At 42.6% G+C, this 21375-nt stretch overlaps 1 protein-coding gene across 1 annotated transcript in view; it reads left to right on the plus strand.

The window, feature by feature from the left end:
* ELOVL6 (ELOVL fatty acid elongase 6) overlaps window positions 1-21375 on the plus strand; it is a gene marked incomplete at its 5' end in the record, with an annotated part of 74303 nt that overhangs the window by 36965 nt on the left and 15963 nt on the right. The window contains one exon of the mRNA XM_084205231.1: window positions 12603-12734. Within this exon, the coding sequence (XP_084061357.1) occupies window positions 12603-12734 (132 nt within the window). The remainder of the gene's footprint in view (window positions 1-12602; window positions 12735-21375) is intronic.

Raw genomic sequence — 21375 nt, forward strand, 5'->3', positions numbered from 1 at the left:
TGGTACACCCTTGCGCTTTGCTGACTTTGGGGACACAGCAGCCTGGAGCCCCAAAGATGCAAAGCAGAGTTTGTGCCTGAGACCATTGCTGCTGGCTGTCAGTGCAGGTACAGGCTGACTGCAACACAGCAGAACCACAGCCAGGATGCAGGCAAACGTAGGTGTCTGTGTTGGTGGTCACTTGGTGATGGAGGTCCAGGTCTCTCAAATGTTTTTGTTTTTAGTGAGCTGGAGTCCCAGTGACCGGAAGAAATTGGATAAAGTAGAAAACCCCTTGCAATGGGGCAGAAGGGAAATCACTGGCATAGCTCCCTAAAATGTGAGTAAGCTCTTTCCCCTTGGTGCTTTCAATTCCAAGACTGTTTGCCTTTTTGGAAAACTATGGACCCACATAACCCCTAAATGAAGTGCTACAGAAAACAGGCTGGAGTGCAGTGTCAGTCCAGATGCAGAGTAATTGTGGAAGTCTCTAATATGCATTTGTAGCATGCTTACACGCATAAATCCCAAAGCAAGCTACAGCAACAGAAGAAGCAAAACCAAAAGCAGAGCAAACTGCCATTTGCTCTAGGGTATCATGGAAGTGGAAAAGCTTGTTGAATACACAGCTGTGCAACTTTTTCTCCAGGCAATTAGGTTAGCTGGGTGGCAAACGTGCAGTTGAGTTGATCATTACCAACCTCAAAGAGATAGCATTTACCTTCCCAAGGAGAGGCTCATAAAAACAGGCTACTGTTAATGTGTACATAATGCCCAGAAACTGGAGTGCCCCACCCCTGGAGAGTGTGGTAGGTGCTTGGATCATGCAGGTTTAGCAAGAAAGCATCAGATATTTCTCAGTTGCCTGTGTGGGTTTTGTGATGGGGCCACCAGGTGCAGGGGCAATGAGGGTGACCAGTGCCTGGGTGTTGCTTTTGTTCGGCTGGTGGGCTCTGGTGGAAGAGTTGCAAAGCACTAGAGCACCTCAGGGCATCCTCTGAGAAAACAGTGTCTTTGGGAAGATCACCTTCTTCCCCCTCTCTTGCCCACCAGATCCTGCATGCAGGGGCCAAGAAACTCTTGTGTTCTCTTTGCAAAGGCGGTAGAGCATCCTTCAGTGAGATACTGGTGCAAATGGGTTCATGTGTCATCTGATCATAGCATGAGAGAAACAGTGGGCAGATACAGGAGGCAGATTTACTGCTGACTTTACAACAGCCCCACGAAAGAAAAGTGGTAAGCATAGGTGATGAGAGTGGAGAGTATTCTACTATGGTAGCTGTGTGATACAGAAATTAATGTAGGACTAGCCTGGCTTTTGACTGGAACAGATTTTTTTTAACCTCTTTATAGGCCACCCCTAAGTTAGTAAACCTGCCATGGAGAGAAATTTGAGCAAAATCCACAAGTTACAGTGGTGTACAATCCAGTGAAGAAAAGAACAGCAAATGGAATGTAGTAGGAGATGTAAAACAAGTTTTGGTTATGTGACTTTTGAGAACAAACCAAGGTCAGGTAACTTAAATAAGTTCTTTACCTTCACAGGAGGCTGCTTCCAGTTTGAAAAGAATCTGAAGGAGGATCACTGACATGCTAACAGCTCTCCTATTCACTTGCAATGGTTCTGCTTTTTTGTCCCTTAGTGACCACAGCCATTGAATTCTGACTGTTGATGTATGCGAGTTGTTCAAAATCTTGTTCATATTTATGCCCTTGCTTGCTCCATTTGTCAGCCTGTCCAGAAGAGCTGGATGTCAATCACTGCTCTCTCCTCATAATGCTCCTTTTCCTTCTCTTGGGTCAGCCACTTCCACCCTAGTCCAGATTAATCACCTTGTTTGTCTGTGATTTCTTTCCTTTTGGTATCTCCTATCTTTTAACAGGTCCCCTATGAGCAAGATTTAGCAGAGACTGACTCTTTGTATATGTAACACTTTCATGTTACACTTCCTAATCCTTCAGTAACCTGGTCTTCTTATGCTGCCATGGAAAGTGAAATACAGCTAAGCAGTTTAGTATCCCATCTCATTAAGTGAGGGGGTGGCTGAGGGCAGAATGCAGTCAGTCAAAGCGTCCTGGCTGGAAGCAAAAAGAGACTCAGACTCTTTAGTTTGGGAGGCCCAGTGGGTCCTGCCACCTGTTGAGAGAGACAGAGGGGCGTGTGCCAGGCATGACGCTGCAGGCAGAGGTGGAAAGCAGAACAAGCTGTCACAACCATATTGCTGACAGGATGGAGATAAGCTACATTAATGCCTTGTACTTTGTACTGCTTTGTGCCACTCCTGCTGGTTTATGCCAATTGTTTTGGAGTTGTTCAGGAGTGCAAGTGAGATGTCTGCAGAAAATGGCTAAAAAACAGCCAGGCTGTGATATTTAGTTGAGGAACAGGTGTTGGTGATTGTCCAGCTCTTGCTACATTCCTTTGTCCCGTTTTTTCCACTACAGGTTTAGGAATGTCATCCTGCTTCTTACATTTTGTCCACCTCAGATCCTGAAAATTCTGACAGTAATTGGAAAATTACTTCCACTAGTTTATTGTTTGCAGTATTTCTCATGGTGTTTAATATACTCCTCAAACACTTATTAGTTGGATTCAGGCCAGCTTGCCTCTACCTTTGCATTTGAAAGGGTCTGCTTTAAAGATACTGCCTTGACTGATTTCAAGTAAAACAATTCTGGATTTAATGGAGAAGATATAGGTCATGGTCAATCACATGGGAATTGTGACAGGTTGAAAGTACCCGGAAATTTATTAGCAGATTATTCTGGGTATTGAAGCCTCCACTGGGAAAGAAAAACAAGAAATTCTGAAGTAAGTAGTAGTGAGGTTCAGTTCACAAAAATACCATTTGGTAATGACAGCATAATCAGATAATGATGCCTTCCCTGCCAGTGGGCACATGGGACAAGTGGCAAAGCATTGTGCTGGAAGGAGGTAGCAGCATGTAAACCTGCCTCCTAGCTACTCCAAACTGCTTTCTATTGCAAGTTTTGAGCTCTGCTGAAACACCTTTCTGTTTGTTCTGACCTGATTCCCAGATGGAATTATTAAGAAGCAGAATGGCTGTTGGGTAGAGCTCTTTGTTTTAGAGAGGTAATTGAAAAGATTATGAAAAGATTGCCCCATTTTTTTTTCTGGATATTGCCAGTTTCCAGTTGGTCAAGAGTTAGGTCTGGCTTCACTGCAGCATGTCCATTAGCATTCTTTGTCACTTGCTCTCTCACGCATAAACAAAGGTCACATGTCCTTGAAGATTCTATTAGATACACATCAAGCAGTCCTTGACATCATGCCTCAAAAAGTACTGTGGGACCACTCGGAGCAGGCGGTTCTCAAGATGATTTTTCTTCAGTAGGGGATGCTGGAAGATATTCTTTCATTTGCTTTTCCACCAAAATGTCCTTTTTTATGAGTTCCATTTGCTGCCTTCTCTTCCATAGGTTGCCTGGGCATTCAGAATGTTTGAAAGCAAGACATTTTATTCCACAGTTCCATTACTGCAATGTCACTGGCACCAGTATCCCCTTCTAACCAAAGCTGTGCCACCAAATGATATTGCTGGCTTGCTCTCATCCATGTGTATGGCTTTAGGTCTTTAGGTGGGGAAGAAAAGGGGAGTAAGTGTATATCTGACCTGGTTTTGGAATGGTATGTGCCAGTTTAGAATTCCCACTTAAACCCATGCTCCTCTCACTCACTCCCCTCCTGGCCACTTTCCTGCTGCAGAGGAGAATTGGAGGCACCACAGGTTGGGATAAGAACAGTTTACTGGAAAGAGCAATGAGAAGAGAAAACAAACAGTAGCAGCAGCAATACAGGAAAGGAAGGATTCACACACAAAACCCCCAGCAGCCAACAGGACTGGACAGCTCCCCCTGCCATGCTCACTTGACCGGGAGGAACCCCTTCTTCCCAGAAGAGACTCCCTTACCTCCAACCTCAGCAGTGACATGTGGTGGTACAGAATAACCTCTGGGTCCCAGCCATGTCCCCTCCTGGCTACTGCAAAATTAACCCTGTCCTGGCCAGACCCAGGACAGTATTCTAAATTATTATGCTTTTCAGGCATCCCCTTAGTTTGGTTTCCTCCAGGATAATTTAATGTTTGCTAGCACTGAAAAAGGTATATGGTGATGCTTTTTATAAGGTGATCAACAAGCCCTGGCTGTAAGGTCTTAATTATGTATTACTTTTTGCTGTCCTGTTTCTACCATTGCTCTCTGCTCTATGGGAAAATCACGCATACTCCTTTGGCTGAGAATGCTCTCAGGGAGATCAGAACAGTTTTATTTGTGTTTTGCAATCCACTCACAGTTGTATCAATATCATTTTCTGAGGCTGTATTGCAGAAGGCTGGAAGGGAGCAATGTCTGCTGGAATGTCTTTTGGGGTGGATGGATAGAAAAATAACACACTGCTTGCAACCTCTCCATTTTCCATGCTTCATCTTGAATGACTGCCTTTTTTTTTACTTAAATATTTTTTGAGATCCAACAGACACTTTCCCAGAATAGTTACAAATTGCCTTTGCAATGGTAGAGGGACCTGAACTTGCCATTGGGGTGCTGAGGCTTTCTGCAGGTGCACAGGCAAAGGCATCTTCAGTAAAGTATTCTTAATGATCTGTTAGTTGAGTTGTGTTTTGTTCTGTTTAATAAACAAATATCTATCTGCTAAGCAGTTTAAAAAAGCAGCACCTGTCTATATAAATAACATTTTGAGTTTCTTCAGGGATCTTCTTGGATTTGAAGGATTTACATTGACGTACTCCTTTAAGTGCAAAATTATGAAATGTCATAACCATTGATTAATTTGATCAGATAAAGCAGATCAAAGGAGTAGTTTGGAAATCTAGTTATTTTCAGCTATGTCTGTATGACATACCTCTATTAGTATCTTCATTAACTGCTTTCAGGTGAGAGGTAGGAACAAACAGAATTATTTCAGCTGGGAAGGATGTAGGTTAGTAGTCCCCAAGTTCACTTGCAGTTGTGTTTACTAGCTCCAGGTTTTTATGGTGGAAGCCAGAGGTTTACATTTACATTGATGAAATTAAAAGTGAAAGTACTATAGCTTTTCATCAGAACTGCAGTGCCTATGACCTACATTAGCTTCTCTGCTTTCTGCCATCTCTCCACCAACGGCCTGAAAGTCTCAGCAAGGCCTGGAAAAACCAAGTGGAATTGGGACACCCTGACTTGTTACCTGTTATAACCCCAAATCTTTGTCTTAAGAACTATCTATGTTGTCAGAGTGATATCAATGGATTTAGCAGAGACTCCCAGTCAAGGAGTTCCTCTGACTACACTGAGCTTCTGTAAGGGTTCTTAACAGGGACAGGGATGATCATCATTTTTCCAGTAGGGTCCTGTGGGGCTAGATTCGTCTTAGCACTGGCCCTGTAAATCTTGGAGGGGGTTGTGCAAAAAAGGTTGTTACCTATGATCAGTGTCAGTAGCAGTGGGGTCAGATGCCCATCTGGGGATGTGGCCCATCTTGGGATGTGTGGTGGCACTGAGGATGGGGTGGTGCAGGCTTTGACTTAGGCTGCCAACTGGGTAGGAGGGTATGGTGTGGCTCGCCCCAACCCACTGGGCTGCAACTTCCGCTGTTGTCTGTGCCAGGTGAAAACTTCAGGGGTGGCTGTTGTCATGGCAAGCACACTCACCTGCTATCTCCACTGGGTGGGTCCCCACTCAAAGCTTAAGTGGAGGAAGTCCGGGGCAGAGCAGAGATGAAGCTGATTTTCCTTCAGAGATAATTTTGGCAACTTGGTTTCAAACCCCAAAGTTTTGGAACTTGTTTTGGGGTCTTTTTTGAAGTGCTTTCTATTTGAGAGGGTCTTTTCTCTTGTGACATGGCTTATGTTTGGGATTGTAACTTATGATTTTCTTACAGATTTATGGTTTGTTCCATCAAGACTGTATGAGGCTTATAAAGAACAGAGGACTGTGCTTCAGAGCTGAGTTTGCCCCTTCTATCTGAAAAAAAAAATTGTTCCTGAATTTTAACTTTGTTTTCCCACCCTTATGCTTTTCTTATATTTTCCCACTCAGAAAACAACAAAACTTTGCTGCTTTCTTTGTCCCTAGCTGCCCACATTTGAGGTGCGTGGATAATACTCTCTAACACCTATGTTTTACAAAGATGAGTATTACAAGTTACTGGCAAACATTTCAACAAAACAGATGCAACCATCAGGGAGGTGCAGGACATGAGCCACCTTCCCCCATGCCCCCACTTCCGTGCCCTTGTTTCTCCTCTCTGTAATTTCAGGGCTGTTGGCTGCCCTGCCAAGGCAGGAGTGGCTTCCTGCCCTGGGTCAGACTGAATGCAGTGTGGGCAGAGGCTCAGGTGGGCACAGCTCCCCTGGGACACTTGGCTGGTGGTGAACTGGGGCTGTCTCCACTGGACCAGAGCAGCCTATGAGCTGGTGATATAACACAAAAAAATAGTTGCTCTGCTCTTCAGAGGTTGCTGCCCCTGCAGTTCTCACCTTTGGCACTCTGATCTGGGCAGTGGGGACCTGGTCTTCAGGCTGCCCCTCAGCTGCCCCTGTGCTTGGGACAGTTCTCACCGCAGTCCTTCTGGCAGCCTCCTGGCCCCATGTTTCTTTCCTTTGTGTGGGTTAAGGGGTCGGGGCAGTGACACAACTACTGTCTGGCCGTAATTACACAAATTGGGTGATGGGAACAGCACCCCAGAGAAAAGGCACATGTGGGGGAATAACTGTCCCTGGTTCATGTGTGTTCCCAGGGCCCTGACACCTCTTCCCTTCCTCTCAGACAGGAGAGAGGTGCCTGGAGAGTTGCTCCAGCCTTGGGGGAAGCACAGACTTGCCCACCCAACAGTACCTGTCACGAGGAGGCTGAATGGCCTTTGAGACACAGGCTTTAGAAATGAAGGGATCAGATGATTGGTATGAGATACGTCTCTGGTTACTCTCCGGTAGCTTTTTACGTCAGAGACCATCATCAGTGAATCACCTACATGTGTGTGTGACTGTCATCGCTGCTGTGCTAAATATAAACGTCAGAGGGTATTGAGCTGCAGGAATAATCAGACTCTGTTGGCATGTGCGTATCAGACAGGTCTTCCTCTTCTGTGTGTCCTTCTTCCTCTGTTTTGAAGGCTGCTACAGTCAATGGGAAGCAGCTGCAGGAACTCAAATCTAAGCCAGGAGTACAGGTTATATTTTCATACACAGATCTGGCATATCCACACATTGGAACTCTTCTTGCTGGTTCTGTCAAAATTATATCAGTGAAGAGAGAGAGAAAGGTTTGCTTTGACAGTATTTCTGAGGTAGAAACACTGAGAGACTGAGAAGCGTTTTCACACCCTTTTTTATACAGAATGTGTGATTTTTAAATAAGCACCAGAGAGAAAGTAACTTTGCCAAGGCTACCAGCCCTGCTGCCTGATCTGTGGACTTGGGTATGTTGTGTGATTCACATGGCTTCAGGTTAAAGCACTTGAGCTAGACTCTCAAGTTAGCAGTTTCAATTATAAACACAAGTTATTGTTGTTATTTTCTGCTGAAAGCTGGGAGAAAGCAGTAGGAAATTCTCTTATATTTCATATAGTCAGACATTATTTCTTTTTTTTTTTTAGTAAATCTGGTTTGTTGGTTTGGTTTTTTTTACATCAATAAAATGGTGATGAAGAAGGCCAAGAGAAAAATGTCAGGAACCTGAAACTGCTTGTTTACTTTCCAGAAACACTCTGCTCTGGCAACTGCAGTGGGCTTTTTTTTAACTCGATGGGCTCCTTTTACAGCAGATGAAGAAGTGGTAGTGAATTTAAAAATGAGCCTTGAATGTGCAAAGTAAATAAATCTTGATTTAAAAAAGCTTTAAAAATCCTATGGAATGTAGAAAGAGGGGGCTAACACCACTTTACTACTCCCTTACTGAAGGCTGTTATGCAGATAATCCTGTATTACATGATAAAAGATAGTTAAACAATCTGTGATAAGGTTGTCTTGTGGGCATTTCTGTAAGGACTTTCCTTAATGATTATGGAAAATCCTGTGGAAATAGTCAATTTTATAACACACACACACACACATATATATCTGTTTCAGTTTACTCATTAACATCAGAGAACTCTACAATAATGACTCAGGCTGCTATTTTCAGGGGAAAAAATGGCAACAGTGCATCTGGGCTTGAAACCACCTCCTTCAGCAGTACTGCAATATTCAGGGCTATTTCACTTTGCATCAGAGACAGGGGGATGTCTCACACTGCTGCACATGAGGCTCACCCTCAGGCTTTGGCCCCTCATTTTAGAATACTGTGGTAATTCTTACATTTTCAGCATTTTATAAATAAGTGCTCCTGTGGAAGTCAGGATTTCTTAATCCTTAGCCATTTGTTTACAACTGCTTTCCTCTTTGGATTATTTGCTGCCCCTTGCCATTGTTGTGTTTTGCTGCCTGAGGTTTGGGTGGCTGATCCATGTCACTCCATGGTGCTTTGAGTGGGATTTCCTGCGTGGGACTCCCTGGCTGGAAATGAGAAAAAGCTTTGTTTCTGTCTTTCTCTGTCATTCTCAGTTTCTGCCGCCCTTCTCAGCTTTACTTTTCCTTTTCCTCTTTTCTGTCTCTATTCCTCTGCCACAGGCATGCCCATGGATGCAGGGAGCATCCTTCCAGGGGTTCCAGTGCAGAAAGATCTTCAAGGCTCCTTGCCTTCCATGCTGTCCCAGCTTTATGTCCATCTCATGGCTGCCAGCTCCCATCATTTGCTGCCATGCTTACTGTTCATCCTTTCTCTTCTCTTTCTCCCATCACATCTCCCAGCTTCTTCCTGTCCCTTTGCCTCCTGGCACAGCCATCTGCCTGCTGCTGTCCTGGAAGATCTGTCCCACATCTTTAGCCCATAGCCCCTCTTGCCTCCCTCTCTTGTAGTAAGCCCAAATATAGCTTTTAATAGGTTCTCCAGAAACCTGTAAAGGGGGAAGGAGCTGGCAACTTTTGTCAGAGGAACATGGAGTTGTATTCAGTAGAGATAGTACTTAGTCCCTGAAGTCTGAAAATGTAGGAAGGTGGGAGACAACTGTGAGAAACAGAAATGTCAGAAAAATGTGGAGGATTTGGCAGCCCTGTCTCTATGTCTACTGTGTTACCCTGCAGAACAGAATTGAAGACAAACACATGAATGTGCTAACATTTAAGTTATTGATGCAAGCCTGTTACTGAATTACTTTGAGGGATTTTTTTTTTTTTTTTAGTTTCAAGGTTTATTTTTTCGGTCATCATTCTGCTCTATTTAGTTTCTCTTCAGGTAATAGTTTGGAAAAGGTACATCACGGAACAACTCCAAGCCTCTGTCTTTCAAAATGCTTGTTCAATATTGCTCTTCTTTGGCTAAAATAGTACCAGACCTAACTGAATTCTGTCAGACTGCCATTGCTTTATGTCACTAGCCCAGCAGCAGACTGTAGTATGAACCTTTGGGAAAATGCATCATAAAAACACTAGTAGGAAACTTGTTAATACCAGTCTAATGGAGCTTATCAGATTATTTTAAGAGTACATACCTCTGCAACCCCTTTGTAACTCTATCACCTGGCCTGTCCAGTTCTTTTAACAATTGTTAGGCTAAAAAAAATGGGGAAAATTCTAAGTCTTTTGTGTGCAAAAAGTAGCAGGGATCAAAACAGTGGATGATTTCAAGATCGGCCTAATCATTATTCAGTATTGTGCTTACCTCTGATGGGAGATAATACTACTGTGTCCCTCCTTGTCTGAAACTGCTTACAGCTGCTCTCTGCAGCTCACATCATGTGTGCAGTCAAATCTTGCCATGTCTGCCGCTGCTGATACAAAGCTGCTGCTGCTGATACAAAGCTGCATACTCTGGGAGTACCATTTACCATCATTGTAAATAATGCTGTACTCATTACAAAGCTTTATTGTGACCTAAAATTTATCTTTTCTAATTACTGTGACATAACTATTGACCTCAATAAATTGATTGAACTCACAAAAGATAGTTTCAGTAATAAGAAGCAAAATGAAATGTTACTTGATGTAGATATATAGAGGATCTGGCTCAGGAAGAAGTGGAGAGACGGAACATAGACCTGAACTGCTAACTCATTCAGACTGCTTTTCTTGTCTTGAACTGGAACTGAAGTTGAATCATTACTTTGAAGTCTCAGCTGTGTTTGATCTAGAACTGAACTGTTTCCAGCTTGCCTTCCTGCAATGTGTCTCTAGCCCCTGCTCTTGAGTCCTGACATCCACCTGTGCCAGCCTGCATGGGCTGTGCTGTGTTGGCAGCTGCATGGCAGCACTGCATGGCACTCTTTTCCCCTGCACCACTTGGGATGTCATCTGCACTGCTCTCAGTTGCTTTGGAGATCAGCACAAGACAGACCTCACCCACGCCCAGGGTGGCAGTGGGCTGGGCTTCACACTGCTGCTGAAAAGGCTGCAGAGGGAAGGAGATGGGAATGCAGTCCAGACTCAGACTAAGAGCCTGCTTCTATCTTTCAACCCATAAATCTTGTGTAAACAGTTAAGTGGTTCAGTACAAGCAAGCTTGAGGTGGTTCATCATTACCCAGACTGGTAAACAAATATTTACCGATCTCCAGCCAAGTTAAAGTGCAGTCATGCTTTCAAATTGTTGATTCTGTCCCTTCCCTGACCAGTGAAGTAAAAATAAATGCTTTTTTTCTGAATTATATGAATAAGGGCTGACGCTTTGTCATTTTCAAACCCTGGTCATGATAACCATTGACCTGGCAATTAGAACATCTCAATGCACAAGGTGAAAGGGTGCTGCCTCCTGGGTCTTCCTGGGGCTTTTGCCAGCATGGATGCTAAAGCTCACCCAGTGGATTACAGGCACTGGGTCCTCCCTTCTCAAAACATCCGGTCTATTTTCATGCAGTTAGTTACCTGCATTTACAACACAGAGCTATAAAAATATGAGTAGAAACAGATTTTCTCGGTGGGCAGAAAAGGGCATGCTGCAGAATGCTTACTGATATGCATCTGACTCTCCTGGGTTAGTTTTTACTTAGCTTTCAAACTTATATAAAATTCAAATAATTTATCTTGATTGAAGGTTGCATGTGCTTTCTTTGTGTTTCCAGTCAGATGTGCTACAGCTTTCTTAGTTTTTCTGAACCTTCCAGGAAGACCTTTGGCCATCCAGAGTCTTGTGATCCATTACCAGCTGCCTTGGGCAGGCACAGACACATGCTGTGCTGTGCCACACTGCTTGGCCCTCAGGACCATGCTGTGCTGGGCAGATTCCTTGCCGTGGGATAACCTCAGCTGGCCAGTCACAATGGAAGAGCCAAGAGCTGGCATCTACTTGGTACCAGTAGTGACACCATGGCACATACTTGTTTTTATCTTGAGGTGAAGCAACATAGTGTCATTTAAACACCCAGCTGAAAATCCTGTGAAAAGTCTGAAGACCTCAATATGGGTGAGCCTCTCTCCCAGTGGGAAGCATGGGCAGTGTGCCATGCCCTGATCATAGGCCTGGCTTCCACTGCTACCCTCCAGTGTCAGAAAGAAATCAAGGTCTTGTAGCCTGCTGATGTTTTATCAGTGATGTTAATGAAATAGTTACCTTTCTTGAGAGTATTTGTCATTCTTTCTTGGTGCACAATAAGAGCCAGAAGCTCCTGGTTCAAAACCATAGTCCAGCCTATATTTGTGAATGTAATGATGAATTATGTAGAGAAAATTCTATTCTTGAATAGATGCCCTTTCAGTTAGGCCACATTAATGGTGTACATCATTAAGCCTTAGTCAGTATAATGTTGTGCTGTGTGGGAAGGAATCCCAGGCTTGGTCTATTTTAGACCTCTAATGGTTGATTTAAAATGAGTTACAGTAGCAGAGTTCAAATATTTGGTGATTATTGCTGAGCTGGACTACTATCAGGCAGTTTTAAAAATAAAATTTGCAATTTGAAGAGTATAATTGAAGTTCCTTTAGAGAGCTCTGCTTGACCTTTCAGCAAATGCACTGGATTTCCTGAACCAGCAGTCATGGGCAGGGCGATGCCACAGGGCTGTGGCAACCAGCATGGTCCTGCTGCTTAATGGGGCTATTGACCTCTCCTTGCTGATCCTGTGCTTCTTGTGAGGCTCATCTTGGTGTGTTGCAGTGCTGATGATCTTTAAGTGTCTTTTTAGGGGAAACAGTGGGAAACTAAATTGTCACGTAGGGAGGATCCTCCAGGGAACAAAACTTTGTATGAAAAAGATAAGTGAGGCACAGAATGTGATCAGCTGGTTCAAGTACCAGCCATGCTTTGCTTGCAGAAGTGTGTCTGGGCTCTGCCATATCTATTCTATTCTTCACAGAAGTTCAGTCTTCTGAAACTGGTGAAGAATGGGAGCCAAATTTGTCTGTCCTTTTGCAGAAGTTCCCCAGGGTCAGTTTTGCCTGCGCCCAGCCATGAGTGTATGTAGGCATGTAGTTTCATACAGAAATGATAAGCTCAGCTGGGATGCAGGAATGTCTCTGAAAGAGTTTCCTTTCAAGGAAGCGCACAAGCCCTTAGCAGTGGTGTCCATTTGTGACTCTGCTGTGTATCTAATATTAATCAAACATTTGACAGGTGTTTTTTGGTTTTGTTTTGCAGGAAGAAATCATTCCTGTTTTCAGCTCTGTACGCTGCCTTTATATTTGGTGGTCGGCACCTAATGAACAAACGAGCAAAATTTGAGCTGAGGAAGCCGCTAGTGCTCTGGTCTTTGAGCCTTGCCGTCTTCAGGTAAGCACTTCTTCACACCACCTGCCTTTGACACCAGGCCCTGAGGAGGTTTGGGCTTCTTCACCTACAGCAGCACTGCTAAAGCAACAACAGGCTCACACAGAAGTGGCATTTCTTTGCTTCTGCTATTCAGGGTTGTGTCCTGATCCACTCCATAACATTGAAATTATCTCCTTTGACTTACCAGATCACAGAGTGTTTGAAGAGGGGAGAAATCAATAACAAAGGTGAAAATACAGGAGGACATGAGAAAAAGTGCTTATCATTGCAATACATTTACCATGCAAGCTACAAATGGAAATAAACACATTAAGATGCTAGTCTTGTCTCATTGTGCTAGTAGTATTATGTTTATGTGGTATTATATATGGAATACTTAGTCAGGACTCTGATCCCCATTACAGTGAGGTAAAACAAAAGTCACTGTTTTGATGACAGGTAAATTAGACCACTGTAACTGATATCAGGAGCTGACTTCTGGTTATTTCATCACAAATTGCTTGTGACTGTAGGAAAAAGGTAGCTCCACAGGGAAAGGCTGTTTTTTAGTGGCACACATCTCTTGGCTGTGTGTTGACTCCATATTTAGTATGGGGATGTCATGTTTGGATTGTTGGTAGTTGTTGAAGTCAGAAGTAACATTGGCCAATCTGAACTCCACTTTATATGCTTAATATGCTAATTTTTAATGAGGCTGAAGGTAAATGAATGAAGAAACAAATGCTTATAAAAATAGCCCTTACAAACACACGAATTGTTGTACAAATTACTAGTAACAGTACACAGATAACCTGAGGACTGTCCTTCATTCCAGAGACTATTGGGACTATAAGTTAGAGCTCACTGAACAACATACAGACCATCCACAAACCATTATCAGACACTGCTACTCGTTCTTTCTAATTTCAATATAATACTTACTGATTATGTTACTTCACAACTACATAAAACACGTTTGCTTACTGAGCAGGTGTGAATGGTGCATTGCTCTTCACAGGATGGGAATAGTTTTTGCTGAGAGACTCTACAGAGTGAAATAAAGCAGGAATGGGGAAGTTTGTATTTTTTCATGGCTTTTCCTTTTGCTCTCCAAAATGGTATCACCTTGAAACTTTCCAAAACTCTGGCAGGGGAAAACAAATTGTATTTCTAATAACTAGGGGATGCTAACAAAAGAACTTTATTTTGGCTTGGTTTTAATAGTTTGTCAGCACATCAAAGAATATCTCAGAGCAAACAAAACTTTTAGTGGTCTGGATAACTTTGAAAGCAAGTTCTAACACTGTGGAAATTTGTAATTTTCATTTGATTGCACTTGGTGCTGTATTTCTGGCTGTGTGTCTAACATCATTTTGCTTTAAGGTCCTGTAAGCAATTGTCGTTGTTTGTTCCAGAAATGGCTGAATCTCAGCAGCTGTTGAATTGGTTCCTAGATGGCATTTTGGTTCTGGATCAGTTTGTAAAGTTGTTTGTAGCCAGCAGGATCCCAATTCTGATAGCACTTTCTTAATAAATGCGGACAGTAGGAACTAGCACAAAGCATTTGTAGTTTAATTCTCAATCTGTGGTGGGGAAGCATGATTTTGGAACTCTCCTTTGCATGAGATGTCTAGGGAGAATTTAAAAATCAAATTATTTTGAGATGTGGCTGACAGTCACAGTGTGGAATTTTGTGAAGGCAATTTGACTGGCTGATTTCCTCCGAAAATCTCAAGTGATCAATGCAGTGATCAATGAAGAGCATGAATTTACACTGCACTGCCTAGATGGACTTTGAAATCAACAGATTCATTACTTGCTGTTTGGAGTTTCCCATCATAATCATATGAAGTAGCTAACTCATGGCCAGCATGAGCTGCTGAGTGATGCTGGGTGATATAAAAATGTGGACTTCATGTTTTAAAGCTTCAAGCTGCCAGGATGAATCTGCCACAGCGATTGACCTCAGGGCAGGCACTCGAGGAGAGCTCTGCTTGTGCAGATGAGAAGCATTGGCCAGAAGGGTTCAGTTGGGAGAGAGATTCACAACTCCCCAGTCTGCTTCCTCTGTCAACTCAAATAGCACCACTCGGGGACAAGGGTTCCCAAAGCCCTGCAGAGCTCCCCCTTTCCTCTGTGTGTTAGGAAAAGAGACAGCAGAGTGGAGGGGTGTGTCAGATGTTTGGCCTGCACAGGAGCACTGTGCATTTAACCTGCTGGGTTTGCCATGGGCATCAGTTGATTATGAAAATTGTATGACTATGTTTTGCTCTTCTGAGGTGCTGAGTAGTGTGCAGAAGAGTGAAATGGGGAAAGGGGAAAAGCAACCCCAAATGTTTGCAGTAAGACAGCATGAAACCTTTGTAGCTTCCCCAGCAACATGCAATCCCATATAAAACCCCTTGACTTCTTGCCTGGAAAACAGGAGAGGTGCCAAAGAATTCATGGAGAAATGACAAAGACTTGTAGAAGTGGTCAGTGGCACATCCATTACCAGCAGCAGCGTCCTTTCTGGGGCCATCTGTCACAACCTTACTGAGTGTCTCAGCAAGCAGCACTTGAAATGCTGTAAACTTGCCAAGTAACTTGGATTTGGTTTTTTTTCTGGCTCCTGTTTTAACTAGGTGTTGCATTTATATATGCTTGGTCTGAAAGGCATTCCAGCTTCCTCCAAAGGTCTATTCAGGTACATTTAGAGGACTGATCCAGGAAAATGCTCCTTAAGTTTCAAAAGATTTCCTCTCTGGCTTTCTGGGATGCTAAAATGCTCTGACTTTTACAATACCTTGCAGAAATTCTAAGTAATGTATTTGTCTGCCATGAGTGGTTGTACTGAGGAAGAAAAACCTGCCTGGAGAGCCCTCAATATTCTGCCCCAAGGTCAGTGTGAGGCTTTTTTCTGGACTCCTTGTTTATCTCCCTTTTAGCACTCCTACCATTTTACCTGCTTCAAATATCCTCAGAAATAGTAACACTTAGCAGAGGCTGAAAAGATGTGTTTTGGGCTTTAAAAGAAAAGGAAATTGCCTGCCAGGCAATCACATGATCCTTCTTCAGAATGTATCCTGTATGCCCTCACGCTTGCCAAAATCATTTAAATGTGGTAGCTGCTACAGTAGGAAACTCGCCACGCTTATAAATAAACAAAACAATTACACCACCCTGCTGAGCTTGCTGAGCATTCAGGAGCCTGGTCAAGAGCAAGTTTTGTGTCAACACCGGCAGCCAGCAGGATTTCTGAGAGAAAAAGCAGCTTTATTTCCCTTTGAAAGCATTGACTAGTTTTCAACATTTTGTCACTGAAAACTTTAGTAGGAGCAATGACAGTAAATCTTGCTTTTCATTTGGAAACCACTGTGAAAACATCATGTCCTGAAATCTTTGGCTGAGAAATTATTTTGAGATACTGGGGTTGCTGGGCTGGTTTGGTCTTTTGGTCCCTAGCAGGTTTGTTGACTTGTTTCAGTCATTGAAGGTTTGTTCTGTTTTGGGTTTTTTTGTTTTCTACACTTTAATTAAGTGTGTTTACCCAGCCTGGTTATGTACTGAGGTCATTGGGGAGCAGAACCGTGTTGCTCTGTGCTAACAGGAACCTGCTGTTAGGCAGCTACACAGAAGGTCTTTCTTTAGTCCCTTAAGACCCCAAGGAAACTATTGCTGCTGCACCTACACAATTAAAGGACAGTCAGTCCTGTATTTCTGAATATTTCTTGGGGGCAAAACACATCATACCTCAATTGCCAGTTTTATATTCATGACACTTTGAACATAAAGTCAGGGCCATTCTTTGAATGTTTTACTTGGAGTCTATCAAAGCTGAGGCCAGGACTCACAGAAGGATACAAAGTCATTAATTCATGTTTTCATTACATCTCAGATGGATTTTTGTAATTCCTTTTATAGGCCACAGAGTCTGTATGTGGGTAGCTTTTCTTTCAAGGAGCTTAAACATGTTGGATCGCCTCGTCTTCACGGAGGACAGCAGCATGGCACCATTTTCCTAGGCATCCTTAAGGGGCTGACAACAGAAGTTTCAGGGTCAAGGCTTGAACTAATAATAGTAAAAGGTTGTCTTCCCTAGGGAGTGCTGTCACATCAATGCAGGAGGCAAAGAAGCTAAAACATCTAACGTGATGCAATCATTTGTAGGGAGAGGCTAAGCTTGACTGTGGCTGGTGGGTGCAGTGAGAGGAAGAATATCTCTTCATCTAGCCAAGCCACACCACTATAATGCTCTTATCATCTCCTGAGATCACTTAGATTCTAATCCCAGCCCAGCTATGATTTATAGCTGTGGTGGAAATGAGTAGATGTCAGTACAGGGTTTCCAAATGTCTTTCTTCCACTTTCTCTAAGCAGTAGAAATAGTATCAAATGTAGGTAAAAGGTTGCTACCTGCTTGCCACAGAGCTAACCAGAGCCTCAAAAGCAAACTCCCTTAACTATAGGTGTTATACTTGAAAGACAACCCCAAAAAGACACACTAAAGGAAGGTGACTCACTTTGCCTTTACAGAACTGGTGTTGACTGATTTCCTACTGAAAGCACAGCAGCACGTGTTAGAGGGCTTTGCAGCCACAGAGGGCTCCTGACAAGGGAATCTGAGACATGCCTTTATGTGAAGAGCTCAGTTCTGAGCTGAATTAAACAGAAAAGACAAAACATATATTTAAAGAAAAGATTTCAGTTGCTTGGATTTGTGACTCTGAAATACATTCTAGTTATATGCGTGTAAGTAGGAAAATCGATCAAAGATGATTGAGATTTATGTCCTATCGTAAGAACTGTTGTTCACAGATACTTGCTGTGGAGATTTAAACACAACCTAATTTCACATGTTGCTGAGCAACACATCAAAATCTTAAAATACTCTGAAATTTTATAAGGTCCTGACAGTACATTCAAAGAGAAAATTAATTACTGAAAAGAGGAATGTTTGCCAAATAACATTAAAATTAATAAGCACATTTAAGGTGAATTAATAATCTTCTCACTTATAAATTTAAAAGTGAGTTAATTCAAAGTGAAACATTCCCTATATTCGTAATGCATATTCTCAGGACATTTCTCAGAATTCAAATCAGTAAAAGGCTTAATATACATCTACTTAACAATTTATTTCTATAGGACCATGTTCATCTTTACATACTTACCTGATTTTCTTACATGACAGATAAAGAAGCATCTTTTTAATTACCATTTTGGAGATGAAGTTGAATGTTGGGTGAACAGTAGAAATTCAGACTGATTGAAGAGAAGACAAAAATCCATTGGATAAGATTTAACAGTTTAAGAAGAACAGTTTCTTTTCCCTAAGTTATTGTAATTCCAGTAGGAAAAGAGAAACACTGTTGTGTAGAGTGAATTCATGCAGTGCAAGACAAATGTTAGCTGGCATTAAAAAAACTTTGTAGAGGTGATAAAAATATACAGACTAAGAACAATAAACTGGCACAAAGAACTGTCAAGAAGATGTGTCTCCAATATCTACCTTATTTATTCTAACTAACCTTATTCCCAGATTTGTAACTGATGCCATGTGACAAAATGCTGCACCCATCTTCTATTATCTCACCCCTTTGTTCACGCTGCTGTTACTCCTGGGGACTCCTGTGTCCATCAAAGTAATTTTGAATGTAAAGCTGATTTTACTGTTTTTAGCTACTCAGGCCTAATTAGAAGTAAACCAAGGAGTAACTGTGAGACCTGGCTGATTCTACTTTACAGGAGATATGGATAGAACTGTCTAAAAATTATTATGAAAAATCTCTTCTCAGTGCTAAGCTGGGCCTCCTTTCTTTAAGACCTTTTCTTTTTCTCTCACTTAGCTTGCTTGCCTTTATTGCTGGAAAATGAACATCTTAGCAAAGTGAATTCAGTACATCATTTGAAAAACTGTTGTTGTGCGCATTTTGCCCCTGTTCCTTCCCTTCTCTCGCAGTCAGTGAGTGTGTTGACACTCAGTGTATCACCCTGAATTACACCTTTCTCATGGGCTCACCCTGTCCCAGTCCACAGGAGCCCTCACAGGTCACCCACCACCCACCATGAATAATACCCAAAGCAAAGGCCCTAAGAGTGAAATTTTGCCTCTCAATTTTATACAGGGATCAGACTGAAGTGCACATTTGAGGAATAAAGAACATCTAGTGGCTTAAGCAGGGAATTGTACTAGAGAGAAAGTATATAATTAATTTAAAAGGAATCAGTCAAATCCATCATCAAATTCTCTGCCCGTGTGGTGGCACTTTGCATTTTACTCAGCCTCAACCCTTGGTTCGTGAGCGTGGTAAAAGAGCCTTCTCCATGCAGAAATCCCTGGGGAACTGGTATCTCCATGTGTTTCCTTCTGAGTAAGTCTCTGACAGCTTGTGTTTGCTGGAGGCAGCGGGAATACAGCCCTGAGAGGTGTGAACTCACATGACCTATCAAAGCCAGCGCTTTGCCCGGGCTGTCCATAAACCCTGCCAGAGCCAGCGGGGCTCGCACGCAGGGCTGGGCTGCGCACGGTGTCGGCCCGCCGTGTAGCAGGGTCATGCTTTTGTCACAAGTTCAGCTTCTTCTAAGCAAATGTGTCTCCTTGGGCCCGTACCATCCAGCATCCTCCCCCAAGGCTGTTGGATTAAAAAAGAAAAATACATTATTTGCCAACTGTAGGCGAATCCCTGAGACGTGAATTTCTTTAGGTGCTTGCAGGAGTATCACCCCACTGAGGACAGAATGAAAAAGATCAGTGGGTCCAGGCCAGCAATTGGTATTAAATTTATGGATCTGAGCAGCTCATTACAATTGTGTTATAACTTCTAGCTTCTTGAAGCCTCCTTTATTCTGTCAAATACTAGTGTTTCCCTGTAATTTAGATTTTTTCTTACTCTGTTATCTGCCAGTTTTACAGCTTTACTCATGGTTAGTTTCATCGGTTGGCTTGATCCTTTGCTAAATCTTTCACTTTATTACTGTTTGGCTTTATTTGCATAGGATAGTTTCAAACTCCTGAATACATAAATTTCAGTGCTATACATGACAGTTATTCTGCCAACTTGATACTTTTGATCCTGTAAGTGTCTTTAATTTATCCTGCAGAACTAGATAATGCCACTTTTTTGGATTATGATTTTAATCATTGTAATTCTGTACTTACTCTAAGATTGCCTTGAGATGATGTTGGATGCTGAGAATAATTTCAGTAACAACACAGGAACAAGTGCAAATGCCCCTGATGCATTCATTAAGGACTGCTTAAGAGGCACACTGTGCTTATGAATCCTCATGGGCTACTTTAGAAATCCTCAGATGGATTCCTTAATTCCTATGAGATTTTGCCCCAAACACAAGGCTTAAGTCGAAAATTGATTTTTTTTTCCTTTTTGGTAGTTGAGCCACAGTCCAAACTTGTCAAAATAAATATCCAAGAACCAGGAAATACTTCGTGAAAGAAAAAAATATCTCATTGAATATGCAGCCTTCACAGGGTGCCAGAGAATTTCAGCTACAACAAAGTCCAGTTATTATTTAGTGATGGTATTGCTCAACAAGTAACAACTTTCATCAGGAAATATTGTTCCTGCAAGTTCCTACCCTCCATGTGCTAGATCACCAGGAAGCAATGTCAGGTAGCAGCTCACTGAATGGCATAAAACCAGGGGATAGGTAATTACTGTTGATAAGCTTATAACTGACTCTTTGGAAATCAGAGGAGATGCAAAGATGCATGGTTAGAGCTGGAAAATTATTTTTCATTCTCTGTAAGAAAAGAGTTCTGTGATTTTTGGCAGTGTATGGGTACAAGAGTGTCCCTCTGGTGTTCCTCGAGCGATGATTGAGTGCAGCTGCCCTTCAGCCTGACCACTGCTCCCTGCTTATCTCTGCCAAAACCCAGCGGGCCGTACATAGCTGCTGAGTGCTCTGGGTAAGGCTCTCCATGCAAGAATAACTCTCTTCACTTTTACCAATTATCCTCCCCTCTGTTGCACAGACTACTGGTTGGGATCTACACCCCCGCTTTTTTTTTTTTTTTCCTACTGTGCTTTTTAAGCAGCACAAGTTCTTCCACCAGCTCACAAAGCTTCACTTACTGATTTTTTTTTGGTTTTGTGCTCTGCTCTTGGGATTGTCTGAATATAGCTATTCCCAGTCCTAAGGAAGGCAGATCTGGAGAATCAAACTACATTTATTCAGGCTCCATGAGGAGAGACTGGAAGGCAGAACCTGTGGTAGATTGATTTTTATCCCCACATACAAATAAGCCTTACAAGTATTAGTTGCAGCAGTTGGCAGAATTATTGAGTTTGCTGCTTTAGCAAGGGAGAGTCAGATGGATTTTCCTCTGCTGTGGTGTTAATGTGATTAAAATCTCTAGATGACAGTGTCCATTGATCGGGAGCCCTGCAGAGATGTCACTGCTTGCTATGCTTAATAAGGTCCCTGGAGAGGGAAGAAATAAGTTAGGTCAGGCTTTCCTTCCAGTTTTGTCAATAGAAAGGACAAAGAAATGGTTTGGGGAGCCGGGTGAGTTGTGGCTAAGAAATCTGCCAACAAGAGGGAAGGGCTGAAGGGAGTGGGCCCACACTGAGGAATTTATTGCAAAAAGAAAAAAAAAAGGCTGATGCAGGATGCACAGTAACTGCCCTCACTTGGAAACCACAGAGCAAGCCATCACTTT

The sequence above is a fragment of the Fringilla coelebs genome (genome assembly GCF_963513975.1).
Source record: "Fringilla coelebs genome assembly, chromosome: 4".
Classification (NCBI taxonomy): Eukaryota; Metazoa; Chordata; class Aves; order Passeriformes; family Fringillidae; genus Fringilla; species Fringilla coelebs.